This window comes from Echeneis naucrates, chromosome 10 (genome assembly GCF_900963305.1).
Source record: "Echeneis naucrates chromosome 10, fEcheNa1.1, whole genome shotgun sequence".
Classification (NCBI taxonomy): domain Eukaryota; kingdom Metazoa; phylum Chordata; class Actinopteri; order Carangiformes; family Echeneidae; genus Echeneis; species Echeneis naucrates.
Window position 1 is genome coordinate 435,249 of NC_042520.1, and position 25,164 is coordinate 460,412.

General features: G+C 49.6%; 4 protein-coding genes across 5 annotated transcripts; 2 read left to right on the forward strand and 2 right to left on the reverse strand.

Moving 5' to 3' along the window:
- Positions 1-1,252: 1,252 nt before the first annotated feature.
- Positions 1,253-12,594, reverse strand: stard15 (StAR-related lipid transfer (START) domain containing 15). 2 transcript variants are annotated; one of them, XM_029512738.1, is made up of 6 exons: positions 12,497-12,594; positions 2,521-2,668; positions 2,335-2,438; positions 2,132-2,249; positions 2,005-2,057; positions 1,253-1,708 (listed from the first exon to the last, which is right to left on the reverse strand). In XM_029512738.1, exons 2-6 carry the CDS (start codon positions 2,666-2,668, stop codon positions 1,496-1,498), a joined length of 636 nt encoding a protein of 211 aa, XP_029368598.1. In that variant the 5' UTR covers positions 12,497-12,594; the 3' UTR covers positions 1,253-1,495. The 2 variants fall into 2 exon arrangements, with proteins under 2 accessions (XP_029368598.1, XP_029368597.1); XM_029512737.1 differs by lacking the exon at positions 12,497-12,594 and adding an exon at positions 3,972-4,168.
- tgfbi (transforming growth factor, beta-induced) lies at positions 7,337-13,970 on the forward strand. The gene is made up of 17 exons (XM_029512736.1): positions 7,337-7,650; positions 7,943-8,041; positions 9,936-10,000; positions 10,095-10,252; positions 10,344-10,508; positions 10,599-10,745; positions 10,816-10,957; positions 11,041-11,253; positions 11,346-11,483; positions 11,567-11,709; positions 12,021-12,157; positions 12,254-12,384; positions 12,564-12,688; positions 12,777-12,879; positions 12,963-13,030; positions 13,303-13,327; positions 13,404-13,970. The coding sequence occupies exons 1-17, from the start codon at positions 7,526-7,528 to the stop codon at positions 13,463-13,465; spliced, it is 2,046 nt and encodes a 681-aa protein (XP_029368596.1). The 5' UTR covers positions 7,337-7,525; the 3' UTR covers positions 13,466-13,970.
- A 456-nt stretch (positions 13,971-14,426) lies between these two features.
- Positions 14,427-16,512, forward strand: LOC115050083 (exosome complex component RRP40-like). Its single transcript, XM_029512816.1, has 4 exons — positions 14,427-14,712; positions 15,139-15,288; positions 15,773-15,924; positions 15,993-16,512. Exons 1-4 carry the CDS (start codon positions 14,488-14,490, stop codon positions 16,198-16,200), a joined length of 735 nt encoding a protein of 244 aa, XP_029368676.1. The 5' UTR covers positions 14,427-14,487; the 3' UTR covers positions 16,201-16,512.
- A 365-nt stretch (positions 16,513-16,877) lies between these two features.
- LOC115050211 (beta-1,4-galactosyltransferase 1-like) lies at positions 16,878-24,378 on the reverse strand. Its single transcript, XM_029513005.1, has 6 exons — positions 23,635-24,378; positions 20,649-20,884; positions 19,112-19,299; positions 18,613-18,735; positions 18,309-18,413; positions 16,878-18,183 (listed from the first exon to the last, which is right to left on the reverse strand). Exons 1-6 carry the CDS (start codon positions 24,017-24,019, stop codon positions 18,054-18,056), a joined length of 1,167 nt encoding a protein of 388 aa, XP_029368865.1. The 5' UTR covers positions 24,020-24,378; the 3' UTR covers positions 16,878-18,053.
- Positions 24,379-25,164: the final 786 nt, after the last annotated feature.

Here is a 25,164-nt window from a genome sequence, read left to right on the forward strand (position 1 = left end):
GGTTAACCAGGGTCCGGTCCTGTGAAGTGGACTGGGTGTGACAGGATGTCCTGAGAACTGTGTCCCGTCCGGTGGGAGAAGTTTCCTCCTTGCTACCCAAACAACAAACCAACAGACAGGAAACAGGAAGTGCCTGAGACAATAGAGCCCAAAGAGGATCCGGATCCAGCTGCATTCTTCAGGATACAGGATCAAGACCTCCAGACCAGCGAGAAGACTTGGGAGCAGTTCACTCAAACACAGTTTCAATTCTTTACAGATCTGCTCCATGTTTCCCAACCTGCACCCCCAGATCCCGTCAGGCCCCCTTCAAGCCCCGTTAGGCCCTGACAGACTGTCAGAACAGGACGGTATCATCCTTTCTCACCTGCCAACGTCTGTTTACATTTGAATCTGAACTTTATTGATTTAAAGACAAATCAGTGAAAAAGAACAAAGATAGTTTGTGGGAAAGATGATCCACTCCACTCCACGCCCTAACCCAAACCCTAACCCGCTGACCACTAGGGGGAGCTGCAGACACACACAGTCTGTCAAGTTTAATTCAAACCAACCAGGATGGAGGGAACCTGTTCAGGGGTCAGAGGTCAGAGGTCATTAGGTCATTGCACAGAGTTCTTTATTCATCATCAGAGAGAGAGAACCTGATGAGTCAAATGACACACACAACATAAACAGACATACACAGACACACACACACAAACACATGACCAGGACCAGAACAGGACCAGAACCAGGACCAGGACTAGGAACTGGACCAGAACAGGACCAGGACCAGGACCTGGACCAGAACAGGACCAGGACCAGGACCTGGACCAGAACAGGATCAGAACCAGGACCAGGACTAGGAACTGGACCAGAACAGGACCAGGACCAAGACCTGGACCAGAACAGGATCAGAACCAGGACCAGGACTAGGAACTGAACCAGAACAGGACCAGGACAGGAACTGGACCAAAACAGGACCAGCACAGGATCAGGACCATGACCTGGACCAGAACAGGATCAGAACCAGGACCAGGACTAGGAACTGGACCAGAACAGGACCAGGACCAGGACCTGGACCAGAACAGGATCAGAACCAGGACCAGGAATAGGAATTGAACCAGAACAGGACCAGGACAGGAACTGGACCAAAACAGGACCAGAACAGGACCAGGACCAGGACCTGGACCAGAACAGGACCAGAACTGGGACCAGGACAGGAACAGGACCAGGACCAGACCTGGACCAAAACAGGACCAGAACCAGGACCTGGACCAGCATGTATTGCTCAGGTTGAACTTGGGTCTTTGTCAGAGTTCTGTCCTCCAGGTTCACAGACCAGGTCCAGATTAGGACCAGGAGCTGTGATGTCATCTCGGTCAGATGACCTTTTGAGTTCCAAAATGAAACCTGACTAAAGATTATCTGAACCTGATTCACAACGACAGAACCAGTATCACTTCAGGTCCTGGTCTGGTCCTGGTCTAAACCTGTGTGCTGTCAAACACATCTAAGTGTCGTCGTCGTCGCTGTGGCGCTTCTCCTCGCTCACGCCACTCTCGTCGATGTTCTCCAGAGATTCGACTCGCTGCAGCGTCAGATCCGAGGCGCTGATGTTCTGCAGCATGTTCTGCTCCGGAAACATCCACGGCTTCACCCACGGATCGTGCTTCCTCTTCCAGTCCGGATACTTCAGGGACGCCTTGTAGATCTTCCTCATTGCCTGACGGTCAGGGACAGAGAGACAGACAGGGGCACAAAGAGGGACAGACAGGGTCAGAGAAAGGGACAGACAGAGGGACAGGGAGAGGGACAGAGAGACAGACAGGGACAGAGAGAGGGACAGAGAGACAGACAGGGGCACAAAGAGGGACAGACAGGGTCAGAGAAAGGGACAGACAGGGACAGAGAGAGGGACAGATAGAGAGACAAAGAGAGGGACAAGGAGACAGACAGGGACACAGAGAGGGACAGACAAAAAGACAGACAGAGACAAACAGGTATTGGACAGGACTTTACCTTTGGACCTACAAACTGAGAGACCCTGTTGACCACCCACTTTGGCAGAGAGCCTGTGGACAGAGACAGGACGTTACTGTGAGGACCCTGAGACGTTTGGAGGACATCTGAGCTGACGTGTCCTCACCTCTGGGGTCCACCTGGGTCAGGTAGTACAGGGTGGAGCAGCTGGCTCCATCGGACTGGATCAGGTACCCGGTCAGCAGGGACACGGCTCGGACAAAGTTCTTCTTTGGAGGATGTTGCTGCTCGGACGGGACGAGACAGGTCAGACCTTCACAATAAAACACAGACCTTCAAAATAAAACCGTCCCTGATGCGTGGACCGACCGGATGTTTGACAGACGAGTTGATGATCAGGAAGTCGTTTCCCAAAGGAAGCCAAGACCGCATCGTCACAAAATCCCTGTTCTTCAGAGGACTGGGACACTTCCCTTCACACACACACACACACAGAGGACATTAGCAGCCTGTCTCAACCCGTCTGAGCTGTCTCTGATCTGCAGCGTCTCTCACAGGAATAATATCCGACGTCCGCATTGACTGTCAGCCGGCCGATGTCATAAGTCTCGATCATGTTGGTGTCCCACTTCCTGCGGTAGCTGGTGTCATGGAGGACATCGTACAGCGTCTCCGCCGCCACGTCTTTACACACTATCCTCATCTGGGACACAATGAGAGGACATCAGAGTTAACGCAGTACCAGAGCTGTGGACACCCTAACCCTGGGGACACCTGAGACACCTGAGGACACATGGGGACACCTGGGGACACTTGAGACACATGGGGACACCTGAAGACACCTGGGGACACCTGAGACGCCTGAGGACACCTGGGGACACTTGAGACACCTGGGGACACCTGAGGACACATGAGGACACCTGGGGACACCTGGGGACACCTGAGGACTCCTGAGACACCTGGGGACACCTGAGGACACTTGAGACACCTGAGGACACATGAGACACCTGGGGACACCTGAGGACACCTGAGACACCTGAGGACACATGGGGACACCTGTCACAGGTGACCTGGTTTTTGAGACATTTCTATGAGGCAAGTAGAAGCCACCCCCGTCCCCGTCCCCGTCATGTGAGACGTCCCTGCAGGACGTCACTGTTTCCACTGCAGATCCAGTGACTGACTGACTGACTCAGGTAACTTAATCGGCGGCAGCTTCAATCATTGATGAAAACTTCAGAGTCCGTCACCAAAAGACCAAGTCCTCCTAAACCAGTCCCCTTAACCTGGCCCCTCAGCTGGTCCTTTGTAGACCACCAGGATCCAGTTCAGATCTAGGGCAGACCCAGGAACCAGAGCTGAGACAGATGTTGAAAGGCTGAGCTCTGTGAGACACCGTCTCCTCACTTCCCCTGGGTGGTGATGTCACACGTGGTTATGAAACCAGGATTTGAGCCGCGGCTGAAGTGACACATGGTCTGGATGGACCCGGTCCCTGAATCAGACAATGGGACCAGAGAAACCTAAGAACCGAGTCCAGAAGAATCACGTGTCCACAGATATCACGTCACATGGTGCTTGAATTATTGATGCTTGCTGCTGCAGGTGGACGTTGGAGACAGGTGTGACTTCAGACCACACAAGACCTTCACAATAAAAGCATGAAAATCTTTTTGGCACAGTGAAGATAGATCATGTGGTCAGGTCAGAGGTCACTCATCAGACAATCAGCTGTTTGTCTCCCAGCTGTTCCAGGTGTGCCAGCTGATCAGTGTTTCTACTTTTTAGCTTTAGTTTGGTCTCATCCAGTTTGGACTCTGCAGTGACCTGTAGACTGAGGTGGATTCGATTGCTTTCATTTTCTTTCTCACTTATCTCGTCTCTACAGTTCTCCAGAGGCCAGTGCTACACATTAGCCAGTTTTAAAAAGACCAGTTAGGTCCGGGTCTCGGGACAGGATCTGAAGGAGATCCATAGGGATCCTACTTCTACCTGATGGTTCTCACCTTCAGTTTCTGGACCGTCTGGTTCTCCTGGTCCCGGGTCCAGACCGTCACCCCTCCTTTACTGTAGCGGCTCGTCCAGCCATCCGGACTCAGACATTGGTCTTTGAATGAAGAGAAGTCTGAGTCGTCTGGGATCTGGACCGGCATCTCTGCTCTGGAACAGCAGAAGTCTACAGTGAACCAGAGACCGGGTGTCCCCTTGTACCCCTAACCCTCGGCTGCTCCAGCTGGAGGGACTGAGTCTGGACTGGGAGACTGCCTCTGTCTGGTATTTGATCCTCCCAGTGAGGACAGAGGTCCCACTCTGCTGCAGGAGCCAGAGACCAGCAGAGACCAGGAAGACACATTGCGTTTTTCAAATTAAAGGCACCTACCTCAGCCCATAAAAAGGTTTGATTTTCTGCCACAGAGGATGAACTGTGGAGCCAGAGGTCAAAGGTCGCCACAGAGTTCTGGTTTTGGTAATAGAGTGAGACATCTTCACAATGACCTGTCTTTGGTCTCAGAGTGACGCAGCCTTCAGGTGCTGCAGTAAATGCCGCCTCCCAGGCTGATGAGCGAGAGACAGATCATGTGATCAGGTGAACAGGTGAGTCACTTACCTACCTTAGCATTTCTTCATCCATGCACTCGAAAATAAAGTGTCACCAGTCTTTCAAAATAAAGCTGTGGCTGCAGATTGATATGTATGCTACTTGATTTCTCACAGCACCTGAATGCATCAGTCATGGACACCTGCTGTTCAGGTGGAGTAGTGGGAGGAGCCATATCAGGTGTCACCTGTGACACAAAGCTTCCACAACCTGAAAGACATCTCAGGATCCTCCCCCTCCTTCTCCTCTCCCTCTCCCTCTTCTTCTTCCTCTCCTCTGCCCCTCCTCTTCCTCTTTCCTTCTCCTCTGCTCCTCCTCCTCTGCCCCTCCTCTTCCTCTTTCCTTCTCCTCTGCTCCTCCTCCTCCTCCTCCTCCTCTTCCTCTTTCCTTCTCCTCTGCTCCCCCTCCTCTTCCTCTTTCCTTCTCCTCTGCTCCTCCTCCTCTTCCTCCTCTTCCTCTCCTGCAGCTTCAAGATCATTTTTAATTTCAGGCGAAAAAAAATTGAGCTTCAGTCTATAAAAAACTCACCAGCGGAGGGAGCACTACACAATGGGCCTGTGTGCGTCTTTGTGTGTCTGTACGTGTCTGTGTGTGTGTCTGTGTGTAGCAGTTGTTAACACAGAGCTTCTTTGTTTCGGCTCAGTTGAGGTTTCCAGCAGATGTTCTCAGAGGTCAAAGGTCATGAGTGGGGCGAAAAGAGTAGCTTTCACTGACTTGTGTGAGGACTTCACTGAGGAGTGTGAGGAGCACACATACACACACACACACAAACACACCCTGAAGTCCCACCAACTCCGTTTCATCTCTGACCTTTGACCAGACCAGGACTCAGTTGGACTCCAGTGGGAGGAGTGGTGTGTATGTGTACTTCTGTACTAATGAGGTTCGAAGATGTCCACCACAGAAGAAGAGAACTTGCAGCTGGTGATTCACCTTTCTGTATGTCAACAGTTTCCATCTTCAGAGCAGCTTTAACGGGTTGTTTCCAGCTGATGGACGCCGTCCTGGGTTAATGATCAGGTCATGTGATCAATACCGATAATTGCTGCTTTAGCTTTTCTTGAGATTAAAGATGAATCTTTAAAACTGACAATTCAGACTGGTGGAATGCTGTGATGTCGCTTGGTGGACATCCAGCATCAGACTAAACCTCATCTGATCATCTTCCTTCTCCTCTGTTACTGGGATTCTTCCTCAGATCAGGATCGGGATCAGATAAGGATCAGATCACAAACTGGGATCTTGGGATCGACCACTGAGCTTCAGGACAATAACTTTATGTGTTTTGAAAAAAGATGGATTATTTTGGCTCTCACTACAGCAAAATGGATAACATTAAGACACTGGAGAAAAAAACAGCCACCTCCTTACGAAGAATGGACGACAACAATGGCACAGTTAGCTGCCTACGAGAGGGTGACTTACTCCCTACTGGATAAACTGGATCGGTTTATTTGGAGCCTTTTTACTGGCTGGTTGTCTAAAAGTTAATGGTTGCCTTGATAATACAGTGTTGTCATTGATTTAATGTGTTTATGTATTGAGAAGTATCAGTGTGGTGGTCTATTGTTGTGTTTGGTTTGTCTTCATTTGTCTGTTTTTGTTTTTTCTACTCATTTACTAAAAAAAAAAAAAAAAAAAAAAAAAAAAACAACTAAGGGAGTAAACTTCTGGCCCTGATGACCCCCTGATTGAGTGAATGGATCTCTCCCTGCCTGTATTATTTGTTTATTCAACTTCAATAAAAAGTCGATCACAAAAAAAAGGATCAGATCGGGATCAGGATCAGGATCAGATCAGGATCAGATCGGGATCAGGATCAGATCAGGATCAGATAGAGACTCATCTCTCCATTGCTTTTAAGTCTTCAACACCTTGAGTTCACTGTCACTGCTCCAGAACCAGAACTGGGAGAGACTGTTGCTCAGTATAAGTCTCAGTCTCTGATCCAGGTCCAGACGGTGGCTCCTGGACCACGTGAGTTCAGATCCGGAGCGGAAGAGGCCAGCTGGCACAGACCGACAATGTAAACAGAATAAATCTGCGATGAGTTCACTGACACTCTGTTTAAAGTTCCATGTTTAAAGTCAACACTGATCCTGTGACTCAGCTCTGAGTTTGGAAACTGTCCTCATTAGTCCTCTTGTCCTCTGTCTTTAGTCCACCATCTTCAGTCCTCAGTGCTCTTGTCCTCATAGTAGCGTCATGACTCATGTGTGTTTATGTTGTTGTGTGTCAGAAGAACAAAATGTCAATTTGTTAAAACCTGAGAGCGGCCGTTTGTCAGGACTGGACAGGACAGTGAACACAGCTGCTCCTGTGGACTGACTCCGCCTCATCTGGACCAATGATGATGACACCAGGTGGACGTGGACTGGATCAGACCCGAGGTGTCCACCCTCAGACCTTGGGGGTGTTTTCATGTCTGCCTGTCCCTTTCATGTCCTGGACTGAGAAATCCAGAATGTCTTTAGCCTGAATGTGGTCTGTGTTGGTCTCAGGGACAGGACCTGGTCTGAGCTGTGCACGTATGATCCAACTGCTCTGAGTGTCCCTGAACGCCTCACCTGTTGAAACCCCCCCCCCCCCCCCCCCCCCCCCCCCCCCCCCCCCCCCAGATGTTTGACAGATGTTTGACAGATGTTTACTTCAGGCAGAATGGCGCTGCCTTCACTGACAGTCGGATATTCTTGGCACTCTTTGGTCTCTTTATTCCCGTCTTTTTGTACTTCCTTCCTTCCTTTCCTCCTCAGGTCCTCAGCCCTAACCTGTCAGGACCTGGTCCGATGTGGTTTTTCAGATTCTTCTGAGTCGGGGTCTTTCGTCCCGCCCCCCCCTCGGCCCCTCCCTCCCCTCTCTCCATAAATCCGGTCTCTGGTGGACCGGGGACTTCGGGCTGCGGAGCAGGAAGAGAAAGAAGCAGAGACCGAGCTGCAGGATTTGAGTCTTCAGAACTTGGAGATGAACGTGTTCGTGCTGGACCTGGTCCTGGTCCTGGGTCTGTCCCTGGTCCTGACCGTCTGCGTGGCCCGGTCTCCGTACCAGGCGGTCCTGCAGCATAGCCGGATCCGGGGCCGGCAGCAGGGGTGAGTTCTGTTCCGAACCGGGACTTCGGCCTAAGTCTTCTGGTCTATGAAGTCCAGGACTTCTGGATATAAGTCCGGGAGACTAAAATTTAGTGGAAAGTCCACCTTAAACATGCAGTCCTCCGTTTAAGGTGGAAATCTGGAGTCCGTTTGAAATATTTCACTTCTCCGCAGCAGAGTCCCCAGTCCACCTTAAACTGTTTAAAATGATTGATGCTGGATTAAACACTACAGCTCGTTCTGGTCTTGTTCTGTGTATTGACTTCTGACCTCTGACCCCTCCTCTTTACAGGCCCAATGTGTGTGCGATGCAGCAGATTAAAGGCAGTGATAAGAAATACTTCACCAACTGTAAACAATGGTACCACCGCAAGATCTGCAGCAAACCCACGTGAGTCTGAGCCAGCTCAACCAGACCGTCCTGGATCTGGACTGATCCAGTTCCGGAGGAGCCAGGAGCTCCTCTGCTGTCTGGATTTCTACTTGAGTGTGTGTCTGTTTGTGTAGTTGTCGTCCTGCTGAACGGAGGAATGTCCTCTCCGGAGGAATCCTCCTCTCTTATATAACCACAGAAGAAGAAAAGATGTCAGTCTGGCAGAGCCATCAGTGTGGTGGTCCAGGTCCCTGAGGGTTCGGTCAGAGACCTGGACCCTGAGGCCCAGAGCACAAAGTCTCTACCTGCTGCTGTGTTCAGGGTCCTGTGGGACAGTCTGATATTAGACTACTGTGTGTCTGTCTGTTTTAGTGTTTCCTGTGACAGAAGGCTGTTTGGAGGTGCTACCAGGACCAGTTCAGAGTAGAACTGGTTCAGGGTAAAACCAGTTCAGGGTAGGCCTGCTGTTATATTTTCACTACCTTCTCTGCCTCTCCCGGAGACCTGAATCCAGTCCACCAAGGACTCCAGGTTAAAGGACTCCAGATGCTGATGTGAGAGACCAAGACCAGACTGAATCGTGGTGCTTCACCAGGATTAGACCTGATTTTGTTTCCATGGAAACAGCTGCTTCAGCATTTTAACTGAAGCTGCCAGTAACTGTCAAAATGATTCACTCGTCACTATGGTAACGGTTTCCTTCCTCTCTCTGTTCTCTCTGTTCTGATCTGGTCTGGTCTGGTCTGATCTGTGTTTGTACAGGTCTTCAGGACGTTTCTGGTCTTTAGTTAGTTCTGGACTGACGTAGTCTTGAAGACTCTCAGTGAGTCTCAAATGTCTTCACAAAGACTCTTTAGGCTCAGGAGACAAGGAGACAAGGAAAGAGGAAGTGAGAGTGTCTGTGGTTGTTTGTAGGAAGTGAAGATGTTAGACTCAGTCCAGACCTGGTCCTGGTCCTCTGGTCTTTGTGTCAGTGACCAGTTCCTTCACATCAGCAGCTGAGTGCACATCTACTCACCCCCCGTCTCCTCGCTCCTCTGTAGAAGACTTGTCCTGCTGTTCTGTCTCTCTGCTGGTTGTCTCCCCCCAGATGAATTATTGAGGCCTCTGTTTGTTTTGTCAGAGGTCCACAGCGGCCATCTTTGTTTATGTGGGGAACAAACGAGAGTCGAATTTCCATCTGGTTGGATAATCAGTTCAGTGTGTGCCAACACACACACACACAGACACACACACACAGTCAGTAGCTGATCTCCATCTGTTTACATTTTACTGCTGCTGAGATTGGAGTCTTGGACCTGAGACCTGACACCTGAGAATGGGATCTGGACCTGAGTCCTGACACTTGGACCCAGTTCTGGACCGTTCAGTGCAGCTGAACATTCAGCCTGGCCTTTTATTTTGTAGTAACCAGGAAGTGTGGCAGTGCTGGCAGTCCAGTGTTTTTCCTGGCGGAGTCGGGATTCCCAGATTCTTCTTCTCTCAGAGGAAATTAGCTTTATGAGCCCAGACGGCTGAGCCACATTTATTATGGAAATCTCCACAGGAAGTGGTGGCGCCGCCTCATTACAGCCCACATGTGCTGTTAGTCTCAGGGGGGAATCGAACCTGAGACTTCTATGCCCTGTATCTAGAGCTAGTTTTGATTAGAGGTCCTGGACCTATGGTTGTGAACCAGTCCAGCACCAGCCTTCTCTGTGTCAGTAAACTTGACCGGTCTGCATTGATGCGGTAAATTCTCTGTAAACTGGTGCATGATGGGAAACGTGTTTATGATGGAAACAGTGGTAGGAAACTTTATGAGCATCGTTACACACAGACAGGAATTTATGAGCCTCAGAAACGGAGCAGCTACAGTCTGGGGGGGGGGCTGTGGTGTTGGCTGATGGACTTCCTGTGTCTCCTGCTGCAGAGTGATCACCTATGAGTGCTGTCCTGGATATGAGAGGATTCCTGGAGAGAAGGGCTGTCCTGCAGGTATGACCTCTGACCTCTGACCCCTCAATGCACACACGCACACACGACTGACCCTGTAACAAAAGCTCTCTGTCTGTCCCTCTGTCCATCTCAGCGCTGCCCCTGGTCAACATCTATAACACTCTGTCTGTGGTCGGAGCGTCCACCACTCAGATGTATTCTGATCGAGCCAAACTGAGGGACGAGATCGAAGGTCCAGGAAGCTTCACCTTCTTCGCTCCGAGCAACGAGGCCTGGGCCGCCCTGCCCACCGTCAGTGATGCCAGCGCTACGAGGACGGTCGCTTCCTGTGGTTTGTGCAACCGCGCTTACCCACGTTGTGTTTGTTGTCGTCCCACTGTAGGAGATCCTGGATGCGCTGGTGAGCAACGTGAACATAGAGCTGCTGAACGCTCTTCACTACCACATGGTGAACCGCCGGCTGACGTCCGAGGAGCTGAGACATGGCTCGTCCTTTGCCTCAATGTACCAGGACTTCCATGTCCACATCCACCACTACAGCAACGGGGTCAGGGACACAGAGACACACTGAGAGACACTAGGAATCTATGAGACAGATGATGATGCAGAGGCTGACGAAGCTCCTCTTCTTCCTCAGGTTGTGACAGTTAACTGTGCCCGTCTGATCAAACCGGATCAACACGCCACCAACGGCATTGTGCATGTGGTCGACCGCGTCATCACCGCCATTTCCAACAATGTGCAGACGCTCATCGACGTTGACGAAGACCTGGAGACGCTGCGTGTGAGTCCCAGAGTGCTGTTGAGTCTGACCCGAGCCCGGGTTCAGTCTGACCTCCTCTGTTGTGTTTCAGACTGCCATCGCCGCTGCTGGTCTGACCGCCATGTTGGAGGAGGAGGGGCAGTATACCATCTTCGCACCCACAAATGAAGCCTTTGAGAAGATTCCGAAGGAGACCCTGAACCGGATCCTGGGAGACCCCGTGGCCTTGAGAGGTGACCAGGCGGCGTCCTGATGCTTGTTCTGACAGACATGACGATCGTGACTCTGATGTCATCGTCTTTCCCCGCCCTCTCAGACCTGCTGAACTACCACATCCTGAACCAGATGCAGTGTGCTGAGTCCATCGTGTCCGGGACCCCGATGGAGACGCTGCAGGGAACGGTCCTGGAGGTCGGCTGTGACGGAGACCAGATGACCCTGAACGGGAACGCCATCGTCACCAAGAAAGACCAGCTGGGAACCAACGGAGTGATCCACTACATCAACGAGCTCCTGATCCCAGACTCAGGTACTGGTCTTGGTCCTGATCCCAGACTCATACTGGTCCTGGTCTCAGTCTCAGGTCTTGGTCTAGTTCAGTCAATTCTTTGTCTGTTTCAGCTAAAACTCTCCTGGAGCTTGCTGACGGTTCATCTGTTGCTACGGCGACCAGACTGTTTGTGGAGGCGGGGCTTAGGGCCCACCTGACGGGGTCTGAGGCTCTGACCATGTTGGCTCCACTGAATGACGCTTTTAAAGGTAACGCTCGACCTTTGACCTCCGTGGCTGCATATTTTCATTCAACTGACAGGACATTCTGCCCTTATCTTTATGTCCAACAGGAAGCGTGGCGATGACACCAGAGATGAGGAAGCTGATGACCAACCACCTGCTGAAGGAGCAGCTGTCGTCCAAGTCCCTGTATCATGGACAAGAGCTGGAGACTCTGGGAGGAGCCAAGCTCCGAGTTCTGGTCTACAGAAACGTGAGGACTACGGGGGGGGTCGGGCTCTAAATCCTGGTCTACCGAGACTTGAGAACCATGTGGGGACTGCGTGTTGTGGTCTGACAGAGCAGCTGCTGATTCTGGTCCTGAGGCTCCATACCACAGAATTTATTTCATAAGAAAGTGGTTTGGTTTCTTCTATCTGCTCTGGTTCAAACCAGTCCAGCAGGGCCCAGGTCCAGGTTTTGGAGTCAGTTGCCAGGCAGAGTAGATGGTCCTGTGGGTGTGTGTGTCTGTGTTTATAAATGTCTGCTCAAGGTCCTGGTCTGAGACTCTCTGGTTCTTTGTAGAACTTGTGTATAGAGAACGCCTGCATCGCCGCCCACGATAAGACAGGACGTTACGCCTCCATGTTCACTGTGGACAAAGTCCTCACCCCCCCCATGGGGACCATCATGGACGTCCTGAAGGGAGATGACCGTTTTAGGTGAGACCAGAAGAAACAAGATTGTTCTGTCGCCTGTTTGTTTGGAGCTTTATTTTGATGGGACATGAGGACTGATGCTGAACATCCTGTCCTCAGCATCCTCGTTGGCGCCGTCCAGACTGCAGGCATGACGGAGCTGCTGAACCAGCAGGGGGCACTCACCTTCTTCGCCCCCACCAACGATGCCTTCACTGCTCTCTCACGGACTGAACTCAACAGGCTCATGGGTGAGTAGAAACTTATTAAAGGCTACTTCAGGTCCTGGTCTGTCTCTGGTTTGGACCAAATGAAGCTCCAGTTCTTCATTGTTTTTCACTTTAAATGAGTTTGAAGACTTACTGTGAGCAAGACAAGGCCCAGACCTGGACCCGGACCCAGACCCAATAACAGGTCTCTGTGTTCTCAGGGAACCCCCAGGAGCTGGCAGGTGTGCTCCGGTTCCACCTGGGGGAGGGGATGTTGGTCAGTGGAGGAGTTGGCTCTCACACCAGAGTCCACCCTCTGGAGGGAAAGAAGCTGGAGCTGGGTGTGGTCAGTCCCTTCCCTTCCAAAGCACACACACACACAGGAATACCTGTTATTGATCAGTGATCAGTGCTGATTGGTCTCTTCCTTTCAGAGAAACTACACCATCTATGTCAATAAGGTCCCTGTAGCCGAGGCTGACCTAATGGCGACGAATGGCGTTGTCCACGGCATCAACAGCATCATCAAACCTCTATGTGAGTCTCCGCTCAATCCAGACTCTGGTCCCCGTCCTGGTCCTGGTCCTGGCCTCTTGATGGTTGTTTTTGTGTCTCCACAGCTTTGAAGGTGGATCGAGAGCAGGCCGATGGACCTGCTGCTGCTCTCAGATCGGTGACCTCTGCCAGGGTGAGACACGGGACCAGGGAAAACCTGCCGCACACTCTGATCTGAATCAGAACCAGTCCGGGTTCACATCAAAATCTGGTTTAATTTCTGGATCAGCTGAATTCTAGACCGGAGTTTGTATCCAAACTCTGAGTCAGATCTGATTCTGGATCAGAGTCCTCGGACCAGGTCTCTGAGGACATGAGGGCTACAGGGTGGTGATGTGTTCAAGGGGCGTGGGGGACAGTGGTTCTGAGATTGTGTGTTCTGACTCCCTGCTCTTTGTCTCACAGGCTGACTCCAGGAGCTTCAGGAATGGTGAGTTTGAGTGTTCAAGTGTAAAGTCTGTAAATGAGAGCATCAGGAGCTCATCCTGTCCACCTATGTTCCTCAGACGATCTGTTCCAGAAGGTAATCCGCAGCCGTTCCAGTCGGACCATGAGCCAGGGTCAGTGAAGGCAGCACGATGGCTGAGCAACCAAAGAAGAAAAACTCAATGGGTTCTCACTCCAAAGGATCAAAGGTCACGAATCTTCAAGGAAAAGACTCCAGGAATCCTCAGACACTGGTTCCCTGAAAGCAGGAAGTGATTAACAAATTAAAAGTCTCCAATTCTTATGTGTGTTGGAGGCATTCTGGGAAATGTAAGAAATGTAGTAGGAGGTTTTCCTGCAGTCAGTGAATGTATCAGAGGTTCCGAAGCCTTTCTCTTCTTTTTCACTTCATGAAGAAATAAACAAAAATGTTATTGACATTTTGAATGATTCTTTTTTATTTTTGTGTTTCCTGTAAAAAACAGATGTAGTTTTGACCAAACGTCACTTCCTGCATTTTTGTAAATGTTTGTTGCTTTACTTATTGTCGTTGTTGTCATCTTGTAGCAGGTCGCAGGCTGGAGCTCAATCAGACAGGCTTCAGGATTTTTTCCGTTTTTGTAAAATAAAGACGAAAGTGAAACACACTGTGTGTCCGTGTGTGTGTGCATGTTAATGAAGTGTGACCTTGTTCTGTGAGACGTTCGCTGGCTCAGATTAAACCCAGTAAAAAGCAGCCTGCCCTGTTGACTTCACCTGCGCCTCATTAATCAGTACCTTTCCTGGGTCACCTGAGTTTTATTTTGATAGTATCCAGACTTGGACTTCCTGCCGCTCTGCAGTCCAGCAGCTGGACGCCGTCTGTCTGTCCTGGTGTGTTTGGGCGGAGCTTAGACCGGTGACATCATCAGTCAACGTCTCACTTGATCTGCAGCTGCTGTATTCTGTATTCTGTATTCGCGCTGTCTGTGTTGTCATGGTAACCCCTGCTGTGGCGCCACCTGCTGTACAGAGAAGCTCGTTACTTGTGACGTCAGAAAACACGAGACTACAGACTGTTTCCGGTCACGTGTTGTTTCTCCGGCCTCCCGTGGCTGACGGACCTACTTCCGGTGTGTCACCGTGATTTCGGTCCGTCGGTGTCAGTCTTAGCACGTGTTCCTGATGTTTTCCAGGCTGAAGGACAAAGTGGGGCAGGTCCAGCTGCCGGGGGACGAGTTCTCCTGGGAGGCTGAGGACACCATCCCCCTGACGGACCCGGTCCGACCGGAGAGGGTGGTCTGCGGTCCCGGACTGAGGCGAAGCGGAGACCGGCTGCTGGTCTGTAAGAGCGGCGTCCTGCGACACAAACAGCCCAACGTGTTCTGGATCGATTCCCAGCAGCGGAGGGTGAGCCAGTCCGGTCCTCGGTCAGTCGGTCTACCGGTCCACCGGTCCTCCGGTTCTCCGGGTCTCTGATCAGTCGGTTCACCGGTTCTCTGGTCAGTCGGTCGTCCAGTGCTCTGGGTCTCTGATCAGTCGGTCTACCGGTCCACCGGTTCTCCGGTTCTCCGGTCAGTCGGCCCACCGGTTCTCCGATCAGTCGGTCCACCGGTCCTCTGGGTCTCCGATCAGTCGGTTCTCCGGTTCTCCGGTCCACCGGTCCTCTGGGTCTCCGATCAGTCGGTTCTCCGGTTCTCCGGTCCACCGGTCCTCTGGGTCTCTGATCAGTCGGTCCACCGGTCTTCCATTTAGTCAGTCTTCTGGTCCACCGGTTCTCCAGTCCTCCGGTCAGTTGACAATGGCTGAGTCTGTCTCTGTGTCCTCTGTCCTCAGTATGTGCCCGCCAAAGGAGAGACCGTCATCGGCATCGTGACTGCCAAGTCCGGAGACATTTTCAAAGTGGATGTTGGAGGAAGTGAAGCTGCATCTCTATCCTACCTGGCGTTCGAGGGGGCGACCAAGAGGAACCGGCCCAACGTCCAGGTGAGTCTGTGCTCCCGATTCATGCCCCCAGGTGAGGGATCTGATGTCCCCAAGGTTAGGGGACCTGAGTCCTGCATCACAAATTACGCTTCAGTCACAAAAAGCCCTTCAAAGGAAACTGCACATCCTAGTTATACTTTGTGTAAAGTTTAGAAAAGTCACTTTTATTTATCAAAAAACTGATCGAAACATGACTACAGCTGTTTGTCTGCTTGAATTATGACCTTCATACGTTGTTAATATAATTTCCTCCTCTTTTTGTCTTCTCTGTGATCCGATTGGTCGGATGCAGCAAGCCCCACCCCTTTTGTGAATTGATCTAGATGGAAAATTCATCTTAATTAGAGCCGTTGACGGCTTCATGGGGCTGATCTGGATTATGAATGTCTGGATAAGTGAAGCATGTTAACGAAAAGAGATGTTAGTCCAGCTTCGTGATACAGGCCTCAGGTATTTAAACCCCATTTATTTATTTGCCCCCCAGGTAGGGGACCTTGTGTTTGCTCAGTTCATCGTAGCCAATAAGGACATGGAGCCAGAGCTGACGTGTATCGACAGTTCAGGACGAGCCAATGGGATGGGAGTGTTTGGAGCAGGTGGGCTGGTCTTCACCGTCTCTCTGGGATTGGTCAGGAGGTAGGTCTTCATCATCATCATCACCGTCATGATGGGGTGTAAATTGGTGACACGTGTTGGCCCCCCAGGCTGCTGAGCCCCCTCAGTGAGATCCGGTCTGATCTGGATCAGCTGTTCCCCTGTGAGCTGGTTGTTGGTATGAACGGGCGTTTGTGGGTTCGATCCCCGAGCATCCAGCAGACGCTGATCGTCGCCAACCTGCTGCAGAGCTGCGACTCCATGACGGCACCACAGAGACGGGAACTATTCAGACGAGTCCAACAGGGGGCGCTGTAGACTGCATCAGACCACATCGATGATCCTCCTGGATCATCACCTGGCTGCAGTGATGTTACAGCGTATGCTGCATCACCCTGGTCCTGATGTAAAGATCATCAGTTGGATGGAAACTTCTGCAGCTGAGTCCTGCTCCATCTGAACCAGACCTGAGATCTGTTACCATGGAGACCATTTTCTGAGTCCTGGTTCAGGGCTATCTTGATGAGATAAAATAAAGACCAATAAATCTTGTGGACCTAGTTTCCTGAAGGTGCTACCTGGTCCATGTGAGACCAGGTGCTCCAAGTTCTCATTCATTTCATAATAAAATATTTATGAAACAATGTAACTCCGTTCTGTCTGCTGATTGATTGAAATCACTCATCAGGTGGTGGTCTGTACCAGGGTTTATGATCTAGGCCTGATGAAGGAGAATCCAGTTCTGGCCTGGATTTTCATCAACAGACCTACAGAGACCTGTATCAGGACCGGACAGACCCTGTGAGCAGGTCCACACCTCCTGTTTCATGAGTTTTTCCCTGAAACTGGAAACTAGGTCCTAGATCTGGTTTATGTTTGAGAGAACATGATGCGACTGGGAGACTCAGGAATAGGACCTGGACCCACACAGACTTGAACCAACTCACAAGGAGGATCAGAAAAATGTCTCCCGTGGACGTTTACACAACACAACATCACAATCAAACTGGATTTAATGTGGACACAAAAAACTTTGATCACATGATCAGACCTCAGGTCAAACAGTCACTGGGCTGAGTTTAAGGCACAAAGGAAAAAACAAGCAAACCTCCATGTTCAAGGGACTACAGCGTCATGGCAACACACACACACACACACAGTGAGGATGTTTGTTCTGCTCAGACTCATCAATAATGAGCTGTCAGCTGATCACATTCACATTAAATAAAATCTTTGGTACCAGCAGCTCTGATAAGGACACTTAGATACAATCAAACATTTACTCAGCTGTGGACATTAAAACAACCATCCATCAATCTGCAGCTGTTCATTAATCAATTATCCTGATTGATCGCTAATCAGATCATCCTGAAATGGCATTTTGGTTTGAAGCTGATCTGGTATGAGTTTAAAGTTAAAACTAAAAACGGATCATTAAGAACTTTGGGAAACGGAAGCGCACGCATGCGCACACACGCACACACGGCTGATCTGGTTCTGAAGTGGAACTGGTTCCACAGAGTCCAGTTCAGTGAAGTTAATCAGGGAACAAACTTCACTGCTGCTAATGCTAACGCTAACCTGTTCACAGAGCCTGCGACATCATGTGACCTCTCAGCTGTCAGTTTGAGACAGAAGCTTTAATCTTCCTCACAGCCGATGATGAACTTGAACCCAGACTGTGTGAACTGGATCGGTGTAGTAACAGTTCTTCCTCCTGTAACATGAAACCTTAACTTGGATCTGGTCTCTGTTGAACCTGGTCCAAAGTGCTATGAGTTAAGAAAAATTTGACCTTTCACAGGAAGATCTTCAGATATAATTTAAGGCCAGAACCAGATTATCTAAATCTAGATCATGAAACAGACCAGATCTAGAAATACCCTGCTAAACACCCATAATCCTCCAACATGTAACCCAGCAGCCCCAGTGGCTGCTGCTCTGATTGTCTGATTTTCAAAATTAAAGGCTTGCTCAAGGACTATTGCAGCAGCGCTGAAGACGCTCCAACTGTCTGATGTGCAAAAACAGGAAGAAACAGAACAGCAGAAAGGATCAATCCAGCAAGTCCAGTTGTCCGGACCAGAAACGAGAGATTCAAGTGTCAAAGGCAATGTGGGGTTTCCTGTCAGCCTCCTCCTCCAGTCACATGTCCCTCGGCCACGCCCCCCTCAGGGCTTCCCCACGTCCACTGTAATCATGGTGAACAGGTCCAACTTGTCCACCCTCACCAACTTGTAGGACAGAGAGTTGAACCCGTCTTTGTGCATCGTCTCCCTGGTGTGAGCGATCCGGTTGAACCTGCAGGAGAAACAACATCAGTCCTGATCCTGATCCTAGACCACCTGACACCTATGTCGAGTCCTTCATACAAATCCTCCTTCGCTGAAAGCAGTCTAGACTAGTCCTAGTCCACCGGCTCGTACCTCTGAGGGTTGGGCTCGTTCTGTTTGTCTCTCTGGTGTCGGATCATACGACACTTTCCCACCTCCCCACTGGGTCTGGAGATGGACATGCCTTTAGTCGTCAACCTGAAACAGGAAACATGGAAACTATGACATCACACACAGGATGGAGGTCAAAGGTCAGAGGTCAATGCAGTGGGCAGACATGCTTCTGTGATTCATCAGATCCTGAACACTGAGACTCAAACAGAGTCTGATCAGCTGACCCAGACTCCATGGTGTGGTCTGGGACCTTAGCCCAGATCCAGCTGAGTCCTGATTGTACCTGTTGTAGATGTCGTCGTCCTCGCCTCCCCAGCCCCAGTAGTTGTTGGGGAAGCCATTGATCTTCAGGTACTGCTCTTTGCTCATGGAGGAAACGCCGCCAAAGTACTGATTATAGGGCAACCTGCAAGACACAGAGTTTACTGAAGAGGCCCTGAACACACCACAGAAACAGGAAACAGGAAGTGTAGCGCCAGGCAGATGGTCTTCCTCTGTGGTGTCTCTGTCAGCATTATCTGAACACAAACAGCTGCTACCCTGTGACAGAAAGCGCCACCCCCTCCGTTTTCCCTAACAGACACACAGACCTGATAAATGTTCAATCTTTAAATTTATGGCAAATTTGTTTAATGATGGCTGCTGAGGCTCATCAGCAGAGTTCAAGATAAAGCTTCTGCTGACATCATAATGATGTCATTAAAGATGGTGGGTCTTAACTGACCAATAAATGTGAGCTGTGGGAAAGCTGATTGGCCCAGTGCCGTCAGGTGTGATCTCACCTGAAGCCGAACTTGTCCATGGCCACAGACAGGTGTCTGGGCTGGGAGAAACACCTGTAGGTGTTCCTGTCGTCCATGGGGATCAGGTCCACGTCACTGAAGACGAAGCAGTCGTAGTCGTACTCCTTCAGAGCCTCCACGTAGCCCACGTTCAGCAGCTTGGCTCGATTGAAGATCTCATCTCCATCCTGTACCAACAAAAACAGGTCTGAGTCCAGAACATGGTCTTGGACCATGTGGTCAGAGGGACGGAGCTACAGTCCCATACCTTAAACCTGGACTGGTTCAAGGCTGACAGCTGGTGTGTGTGTGTGTGTGTGTGTGTGCGCAACCCCTCAATGGGCGTCTGGCTGCAGTAAACACACATCAGGTTGCTAGGCGACCAGCACCTGCTCTCAGGTGGCCACATGAGAGTCCAGAGCAATCAGTGTCCTCTGAGGGAGGGGCTACTGGCAGCTGGGAGGCGTGTCTTCAGAGTGATGACGGTGAGGTGAGGTCATCAGTTAGGATTCACCTGAGCGTCACCCAGTTCACCCAGCCACAGCCCAGGTGTGATCTGAAGCTCCGCCCCTTTAGGGACTTGACCGTCTTAGTGATGTGAAGTTGACTCACCTGGTCTGGATCATGGTTGACTCAGACCAGGTGAGCCCATCGAACACAGTGAAATATCAGAGTTGTGTTGTTGGTCAGAAAACGGCATCTTGAACAAATAAAGATGGACCAGGTGAGTTCACCTGAGACGAGGAAGCTCCATCAGCTCAGAGGAAACAGAATAAAGAAACTAGTTTACCAGAGTGACGCTCAACGCCAGCTGCTACTGGCTTAGACCCAGCAGGGGGCGGGGCTCAGCGTCTCCAACAACCACAGCCATTGGTCAGAAACACCTGGCATGCAGGAGGGGTCGGGAGGGCGGGGGGTGAGGAGGAAATAAGACAACGAAGGAAGATGAAAATGAAAGAGGGAGGAAGGAAGAGACGATGTGTGAGTCAGAATCAAACACACACACAGCTGGAAGAAAAAGAAGAGGAAAATGTTAGTAGAAGAGAAGTCAGATCACCTCAGACCTCAGATCTGGTCCAACACGGGACTCTTAAAGACGCACTAGGTGCCAATGTTGAAGTCTATGGGAAAGATGCCCCTACTTTTCCTTTGATTTACCAGCTCAGTAAACGTTTATCGAGTCAGCCTCTAAATGAAAGTCTACAGTACAACATCCTGAGTGACGAAACCGCCCGAGCACAGTAACAGGAACACTCTTGTTCAAACAATAGACGTATTTTTCATTCCGACAAACGGCAAAATGATTGCCATGCTATTATTTCACAACTTTTTGATGTTGCCATGGCATTTTTTAGGACACACCCAAGTTAATACTTCTGTTTGACAGAGTTGTCTGGCTCACCTGTCCATGGATAAACGGGTAAGTCCTGTTTTTCTGATGAGCCATTACAGATTGAAAGCACTTCTTCAGTGAACTGAAGCTGCTTGGACTGATGAGACCGGTCCGGTGTTCGTTGGACTGTGACATCACACATACCTGGTTGATGACGTAGACTCCATAGTCCAGCTGCTGCCTCTGCAGAATGGGGTGCAGGTAGAACAGCCAGTACTTCAGGTGTTCTTCACGTTTGCGAAACGGGATGATGACAGCGACCTTCTGAAGCGCCTCACAGTCTTTGGGTTTGTAGCGACCCCCCGGCTGCAGGTTGGGATTGTCCTCCTTCACCTGGTCCAGATTCACTGGGATGTTGAACTCCACCCGCAGAGGACCCACTGAGGACAGAAACATCAGTGAGTCCACAGTCGCTCAGCTGGACCCTAAAAAAGGACTTATATCAGGTTCTTCAGTTCAGATTAATCCACAATTTAACTAAAGATCTGGACTACAGATCTCGGGAGGGTCTCTACTGGTCCTGGACTCAGGCAGTGACTTCACAAAGACTTTGATCGGTAAATAATCAGAGGATCAATATATGGCGTTCAGTGTCATGGGAGACATCAACTTCATAGATCAGAATCATTCGAGTGCAACCTGATGACACTGGATGAATTCATCAAAATTACCAGGTTCATGAACCTGAATCAGCAAGGTACACACACACACACACACACACACACACACCAATGACAAGTCATTGAGTCTCAAACACTGACCTGATGTCTGGCTGATGTGAGTCAGGAAGTAAACAAATGTTTCGCAAACGCAACTATGACCACAAGCCCTCACTCAAGCATCCCCAAATTGATGTCCCTGCTGAAAAAATATATAATTCATACTCAGGATAGAAACTAAATATTCAAAAAACCCAAACGCTCTCGTTTAACTATACTCCCCACCCAGATATTCAAGGAAAATATAACTTTAAATGGGACTCGCCCCAAAGTAAATATAGCCTCACTAAAGATATATCAAAACTCTTCAAAAACAACTACAGCCTCATTAATTGAGAGATCAAATCTGATATTTTGAGATGGTCCCTCCTCCCACTTTATACGAGTAAATGAATAGAAATAATTAAAATGAATGTGTTGCCACGGTTCCTTATTTCTTCCAATTATTGCCTCTAGAGGTTCCCCAAAAACAATTTGATGAGTGGAATGCCTGGATCTCAAGGTTAATTTGGAACAGTTGAAGACCTAGGGTTCAGTTTAAGACTCTGCTGCTGAAAAAAAGAGAAGGGAGGAAGAGCTTTACCATGCTTACAGGATTATTACTACGCTGCACAACTGAAACCCTTAGTATACCGGTGCTCCCCCAATTACAAATCTAAATGGAAATGCTTGGAAACCACACAGATAAAAATTCCAATACAATCAATCATAGGAAACAAAAAACAAGCTAAAAAATATTATGACAGCTTGAATGAATGGACTGTATTCACTCTAAATCAATGGTTTAAAGTTTTGAGGAAAGTACAAATAGAGAAACAGGCCAGAGTCCTGAACTGGGTTGCATATGACCCGGAGTTTGATCCTGCTAGTTTGGATGAGTCCTTTAAGCAGTGGGTTAAGAGAGGTATCACATTTTGCTCCCTCGTTTCATAGCAGATTTCAGAGCTATGAGTTAATTTCAGACACATTTGGACTGGAGAAGCAGGACTTTTATAGATACCTGCAAGTCAGAGACTATTAAACTAAAAAATTAAAAATCATGAAGGAGAATGAATGCAATTTGATCTCTATATTTCATGATGCTTACAAAAAAAGATAACAAGAAGTTTGTCTCAAGAATATATGAAAGAATACAAGCCTCTAAAAAGCATTCTACGACGTACATAAAGCAAAAATGGCAAAAAAGGCTAAATTGGCTGGAAGAACATAGTGAGATTTTTCTTAACTTCTAAGATAACAACATTGCAAACAGGCTCACAGAGCCGTGGCCTCGTTGGAGACAATGTGGAACCTCTATGGCTAACCACAAATCCAATCGTTTTGGAGGGAGGTGTCAACTGAGATAAATAGGATAATAGGGGCGGATCTAGGTTTCTCTTTTGTTAACTTATATCTCAGTAGAACCCCAGAAACAGTCCTACATAAGGACAAAAACTTCTGGCAAGTAGCAGAAAAGCTATAACTAGAAAATGATTGCAACTAGAGCCTCCAACATTGGCCAAGTGGCATGCGATCATTGAAGAAATTTATTGTATGGAGAGACTTATTTTTGTTGTAAGACTTCAGTTGGAGAAATGTTCGCTGGGAAAAATTGATTGTGTATGCAGCATAAACAGCATGACATAACATGATGGATGTATTTTTATATGTGTAAAAGAACAACCTCAGTTGTGCCCATGATGATCTCATGTTCCTTTTTCATGGAAAAGAATTAGTAAAAAAAAAAGAAGAAAAGAGCTACGACAACAAGACCTCCAACTTAAGGGTTGAGAGATCCAGACTCAAGCCGACAAACATCAACAGAGTGAAAAGCTTCTGTCTCTGGATGGAGACGTCAGACCTGATGGTTCATTTGGAGGTTTTTAGAGCAGACTCAGACTTGGGGGGGGTCCCAGCTGAGGAAACATGAAAACAATCAGTCTGATAATAAACTGCTCAAAGTTAGATCAAAGTTACATAATCTGAGACAAGGCAGAGGATCCAACACCCAGAAACCACATCAGACCTGCAGTCCACCTGTAGGACCCACTGCGTCCCCGAGACGCCTCAGAAACAACACGCTGATCAACCAACCCGGGTCAGCTTTAGCCCCGCCCCCTGACTGACCTGCAGGAGGATCAGCTGAGGCTGTGATTGGTCCAGAGATCTGACACCTGGAAAAACTGTGTGTGCTGGAGAACTACCAAGGATATGATCTGGGCTTGGCCCCCAAAACCCCCAGAACAGTGGTGGAGCCTGGTCCAAAAGTACACACACTTACACCGAGGTCAGAGGTCAGAGGTCATCCCCTCTAATCCCTCTGATTAATCTGATCAATGATTGGCTGCAGTAGAGCTAACTGACTCTGTGAATCCTGAATGAATCTGGATCTCAGATATGTGTGGTGGTTTATGACCCCAGTTCAGTCTTACCCAGTAGAGGGGATGTTTCTGGGCATTTGTGCCGCTCCTGCTCCAGGTCCTGCCCCGGTTCTTGCTCCGGTTCTTGCTCCGGTTCTTGCTCCGGTTCTTGCTCCGGTTCTTGCTCCGGGTCCATCCTCCGCGTCGCCTTCGGGGGCACCGGGTCGTCTACCGGCTGTCCTCCGGCTCCATCCTTCTTGTCCTCGGGTTCGGGTCCGGGTCCGGTCCACTGAGTCCCGCTGTTGGCGGACTGTTGGTTCTGGACGAAGGCGGACCGGATGTCCAGAGAGCGGACGTAAAAGACGACAGTGACGGAGATGTGGAGGAGACACAGCAGGACCACCAGTTTACAGGTCCGCTGGAGGAGGCTGAAGTTCGGCCCGGAGTCTGCGGACATCGCGGCGGCCCGGTTCTTCTTCTTCCCGGCTTTAAACACGCCCGGTATCGACCTGGTTCTGCGTGCCGGCCCGGACTCGCGGACTTCCGTCCCCGCTGAACCGAAACCTAGCTGCTGCTGTCGGGCTCCATTTTCATGAAGTTCACACCAAAAACTTTTGTCGCCGTCGGTTCCTGCTTCCGCCGCCGGACTCGGCTCTCTGCTGTCGGCACCCCGCTCCGCCGCTCCAGGCCGTTGCGGTCCTTCGGCCCGGTTCCGTTAAACCTCCGGTAATAGACAGAAAATTCACCCGCCGCGAAACTAACCGATCCGAAAGGGTGACGAGCTGAGAGCGAGCTCCGGAAACGGCTAGCTTTAAGGCCTACGACGTTTCCGGTTAGATTTCACAATAAGACGGCGGAGTCAGAAAAGGGGTCATCATCCAGAGAAACAGCAGAAGAGATGATTGACAGTGGCCTAAAATAAACAGAATAAAGAATAAAGGCTTGGTGAACCGGACCTGCAGCAGAAGCTGTTTCCATGGAGACTCCGGTCGTAACAGGTCGGCAGGTGTATCAGACCGCCCACTGACCAATCAGCTCTCTGGAAAATTACCTGCCCGTTTGTTTTTTCACTTATTGGTTAATCTGTAACCTTCTTGTGATGTCTTATAGTCCCGTGTGTAATGATTTACAGGACAAGAACGACAGGAGAGTGAAATGTGGATTATTTATTAGTATGTTAGTTAGTTGATTAGATTAGACTGAATGTTATCTTCATAACGGCCTGAAACTGTTATATGAAACTCATCAAGGCTGTTTCTTTTCAACTTTGGGGCAGTTCAGTGAAGGGCTGCTGGGGCACTGAGGATATGCATGCCAACCGTATATAGAGATAACCTTTAAGGTCATCAGGGCCCATTTCACCCGCTCTCTGTGGGCTGACGGCGGCCCCGGACCGGGCATGCATTGTTATAGATAGAGTGTAATCCTGAGTAGCAAGTGTCTTCAGGCAGAAGGTCCCTCATGACCGGGCGCTCACACACAATCATGTCAACCATCTGTCTTAAAGAGAACAGCCTGAAAAAAGGAAAAGGATCCAGTGAGCTGAAGTTCTCTGGATGAAAACGTCTTTTTGATGACAGAATCATCTCTGAACACGTGAAG

Coding starts and splice junctions, on each gene's coding strand:
- stard15 (XM_029512737.1), bottom strand. CDS start 4,118: ATGCCGGTCCAGATCCCAGACGACTCAGACTTCTCTTCATTCAAAGAC. Junction 2,439..2,520: donor GGACGTCGGATATTATTCCT/GTGAGAGACGCT, acceptor GTGTGTGTGAAG/GGAAGTGTCCCAGTCCTCTG. Junction 2,058..2,131: donor GACCCAGGTGGACCCCAGAG/GTGAGGACACGT, acceptor CTCTGTCCACAG/GCTCTCTGCCAAAGTGGGTG.
- tgfbi (XM_029512736.1), top strand. CDS start 7,526: ATGAACGTGTTCGTGCTGGACCTGGTCCTGGTCCTGGGTCTGTCCCTG. Junction 8,042..9,935: donor AAGATCTGCAGCAAACCCAC/GTGAGTCTGAGC, acceptor CTCCTGCTGCAG/AGTGATCACCTATGAGTGCT. Junction 10,509..10,598: donor TCCACCACTACAGCAACGGG/GTCAGGGACACA, acceptor CTTCTTCCTCAG/GTTGTGACAGTTAACTGTGC.
- LOC115050083 (XM_029512816.1), top strand. CDS start 14,488: ATGTTTTCCAGGCTGAAGGACAAAGTGGGGCAGGTCCAGCTGCCGGGG. Junction 14,713..15,138: donor TCGATTCCCAGCAGCGGAGG/GTGAGCCAGTCC, acceptor CTCTGTCCTCAG/TATGTGCCCGCCAAAGGAGA. Junction 15,925..15,992: donor TCTCTGGGATTGGTCAGGAG/GTAGGTCTTCAT, acceptor TTGGCCCCCCAG/GCTGCTGAGCCCCCTCAGTG.
- LOC115050211 (XM_029513005.1), bottom strand. CDS start 24,019: ATGTCCGCAGACTCCGGGCCGAACTTCAGCCTCCTCCAGCGGACCTGT. Junction 20,885..23,634: donor AGAAACATCCCCTCTACTGG/GTAAGACTGAAC, acceptor TTCTGTCCTCAG/TGGGTCCTCTGCGGGTGGAG. Junction 18,414..18,612: donor GACGACGACATCTACAACAG/GTACAATCAGGA, acceptor TTCCTGTTTCAG/GTTGACGACTAAAGGCATGT.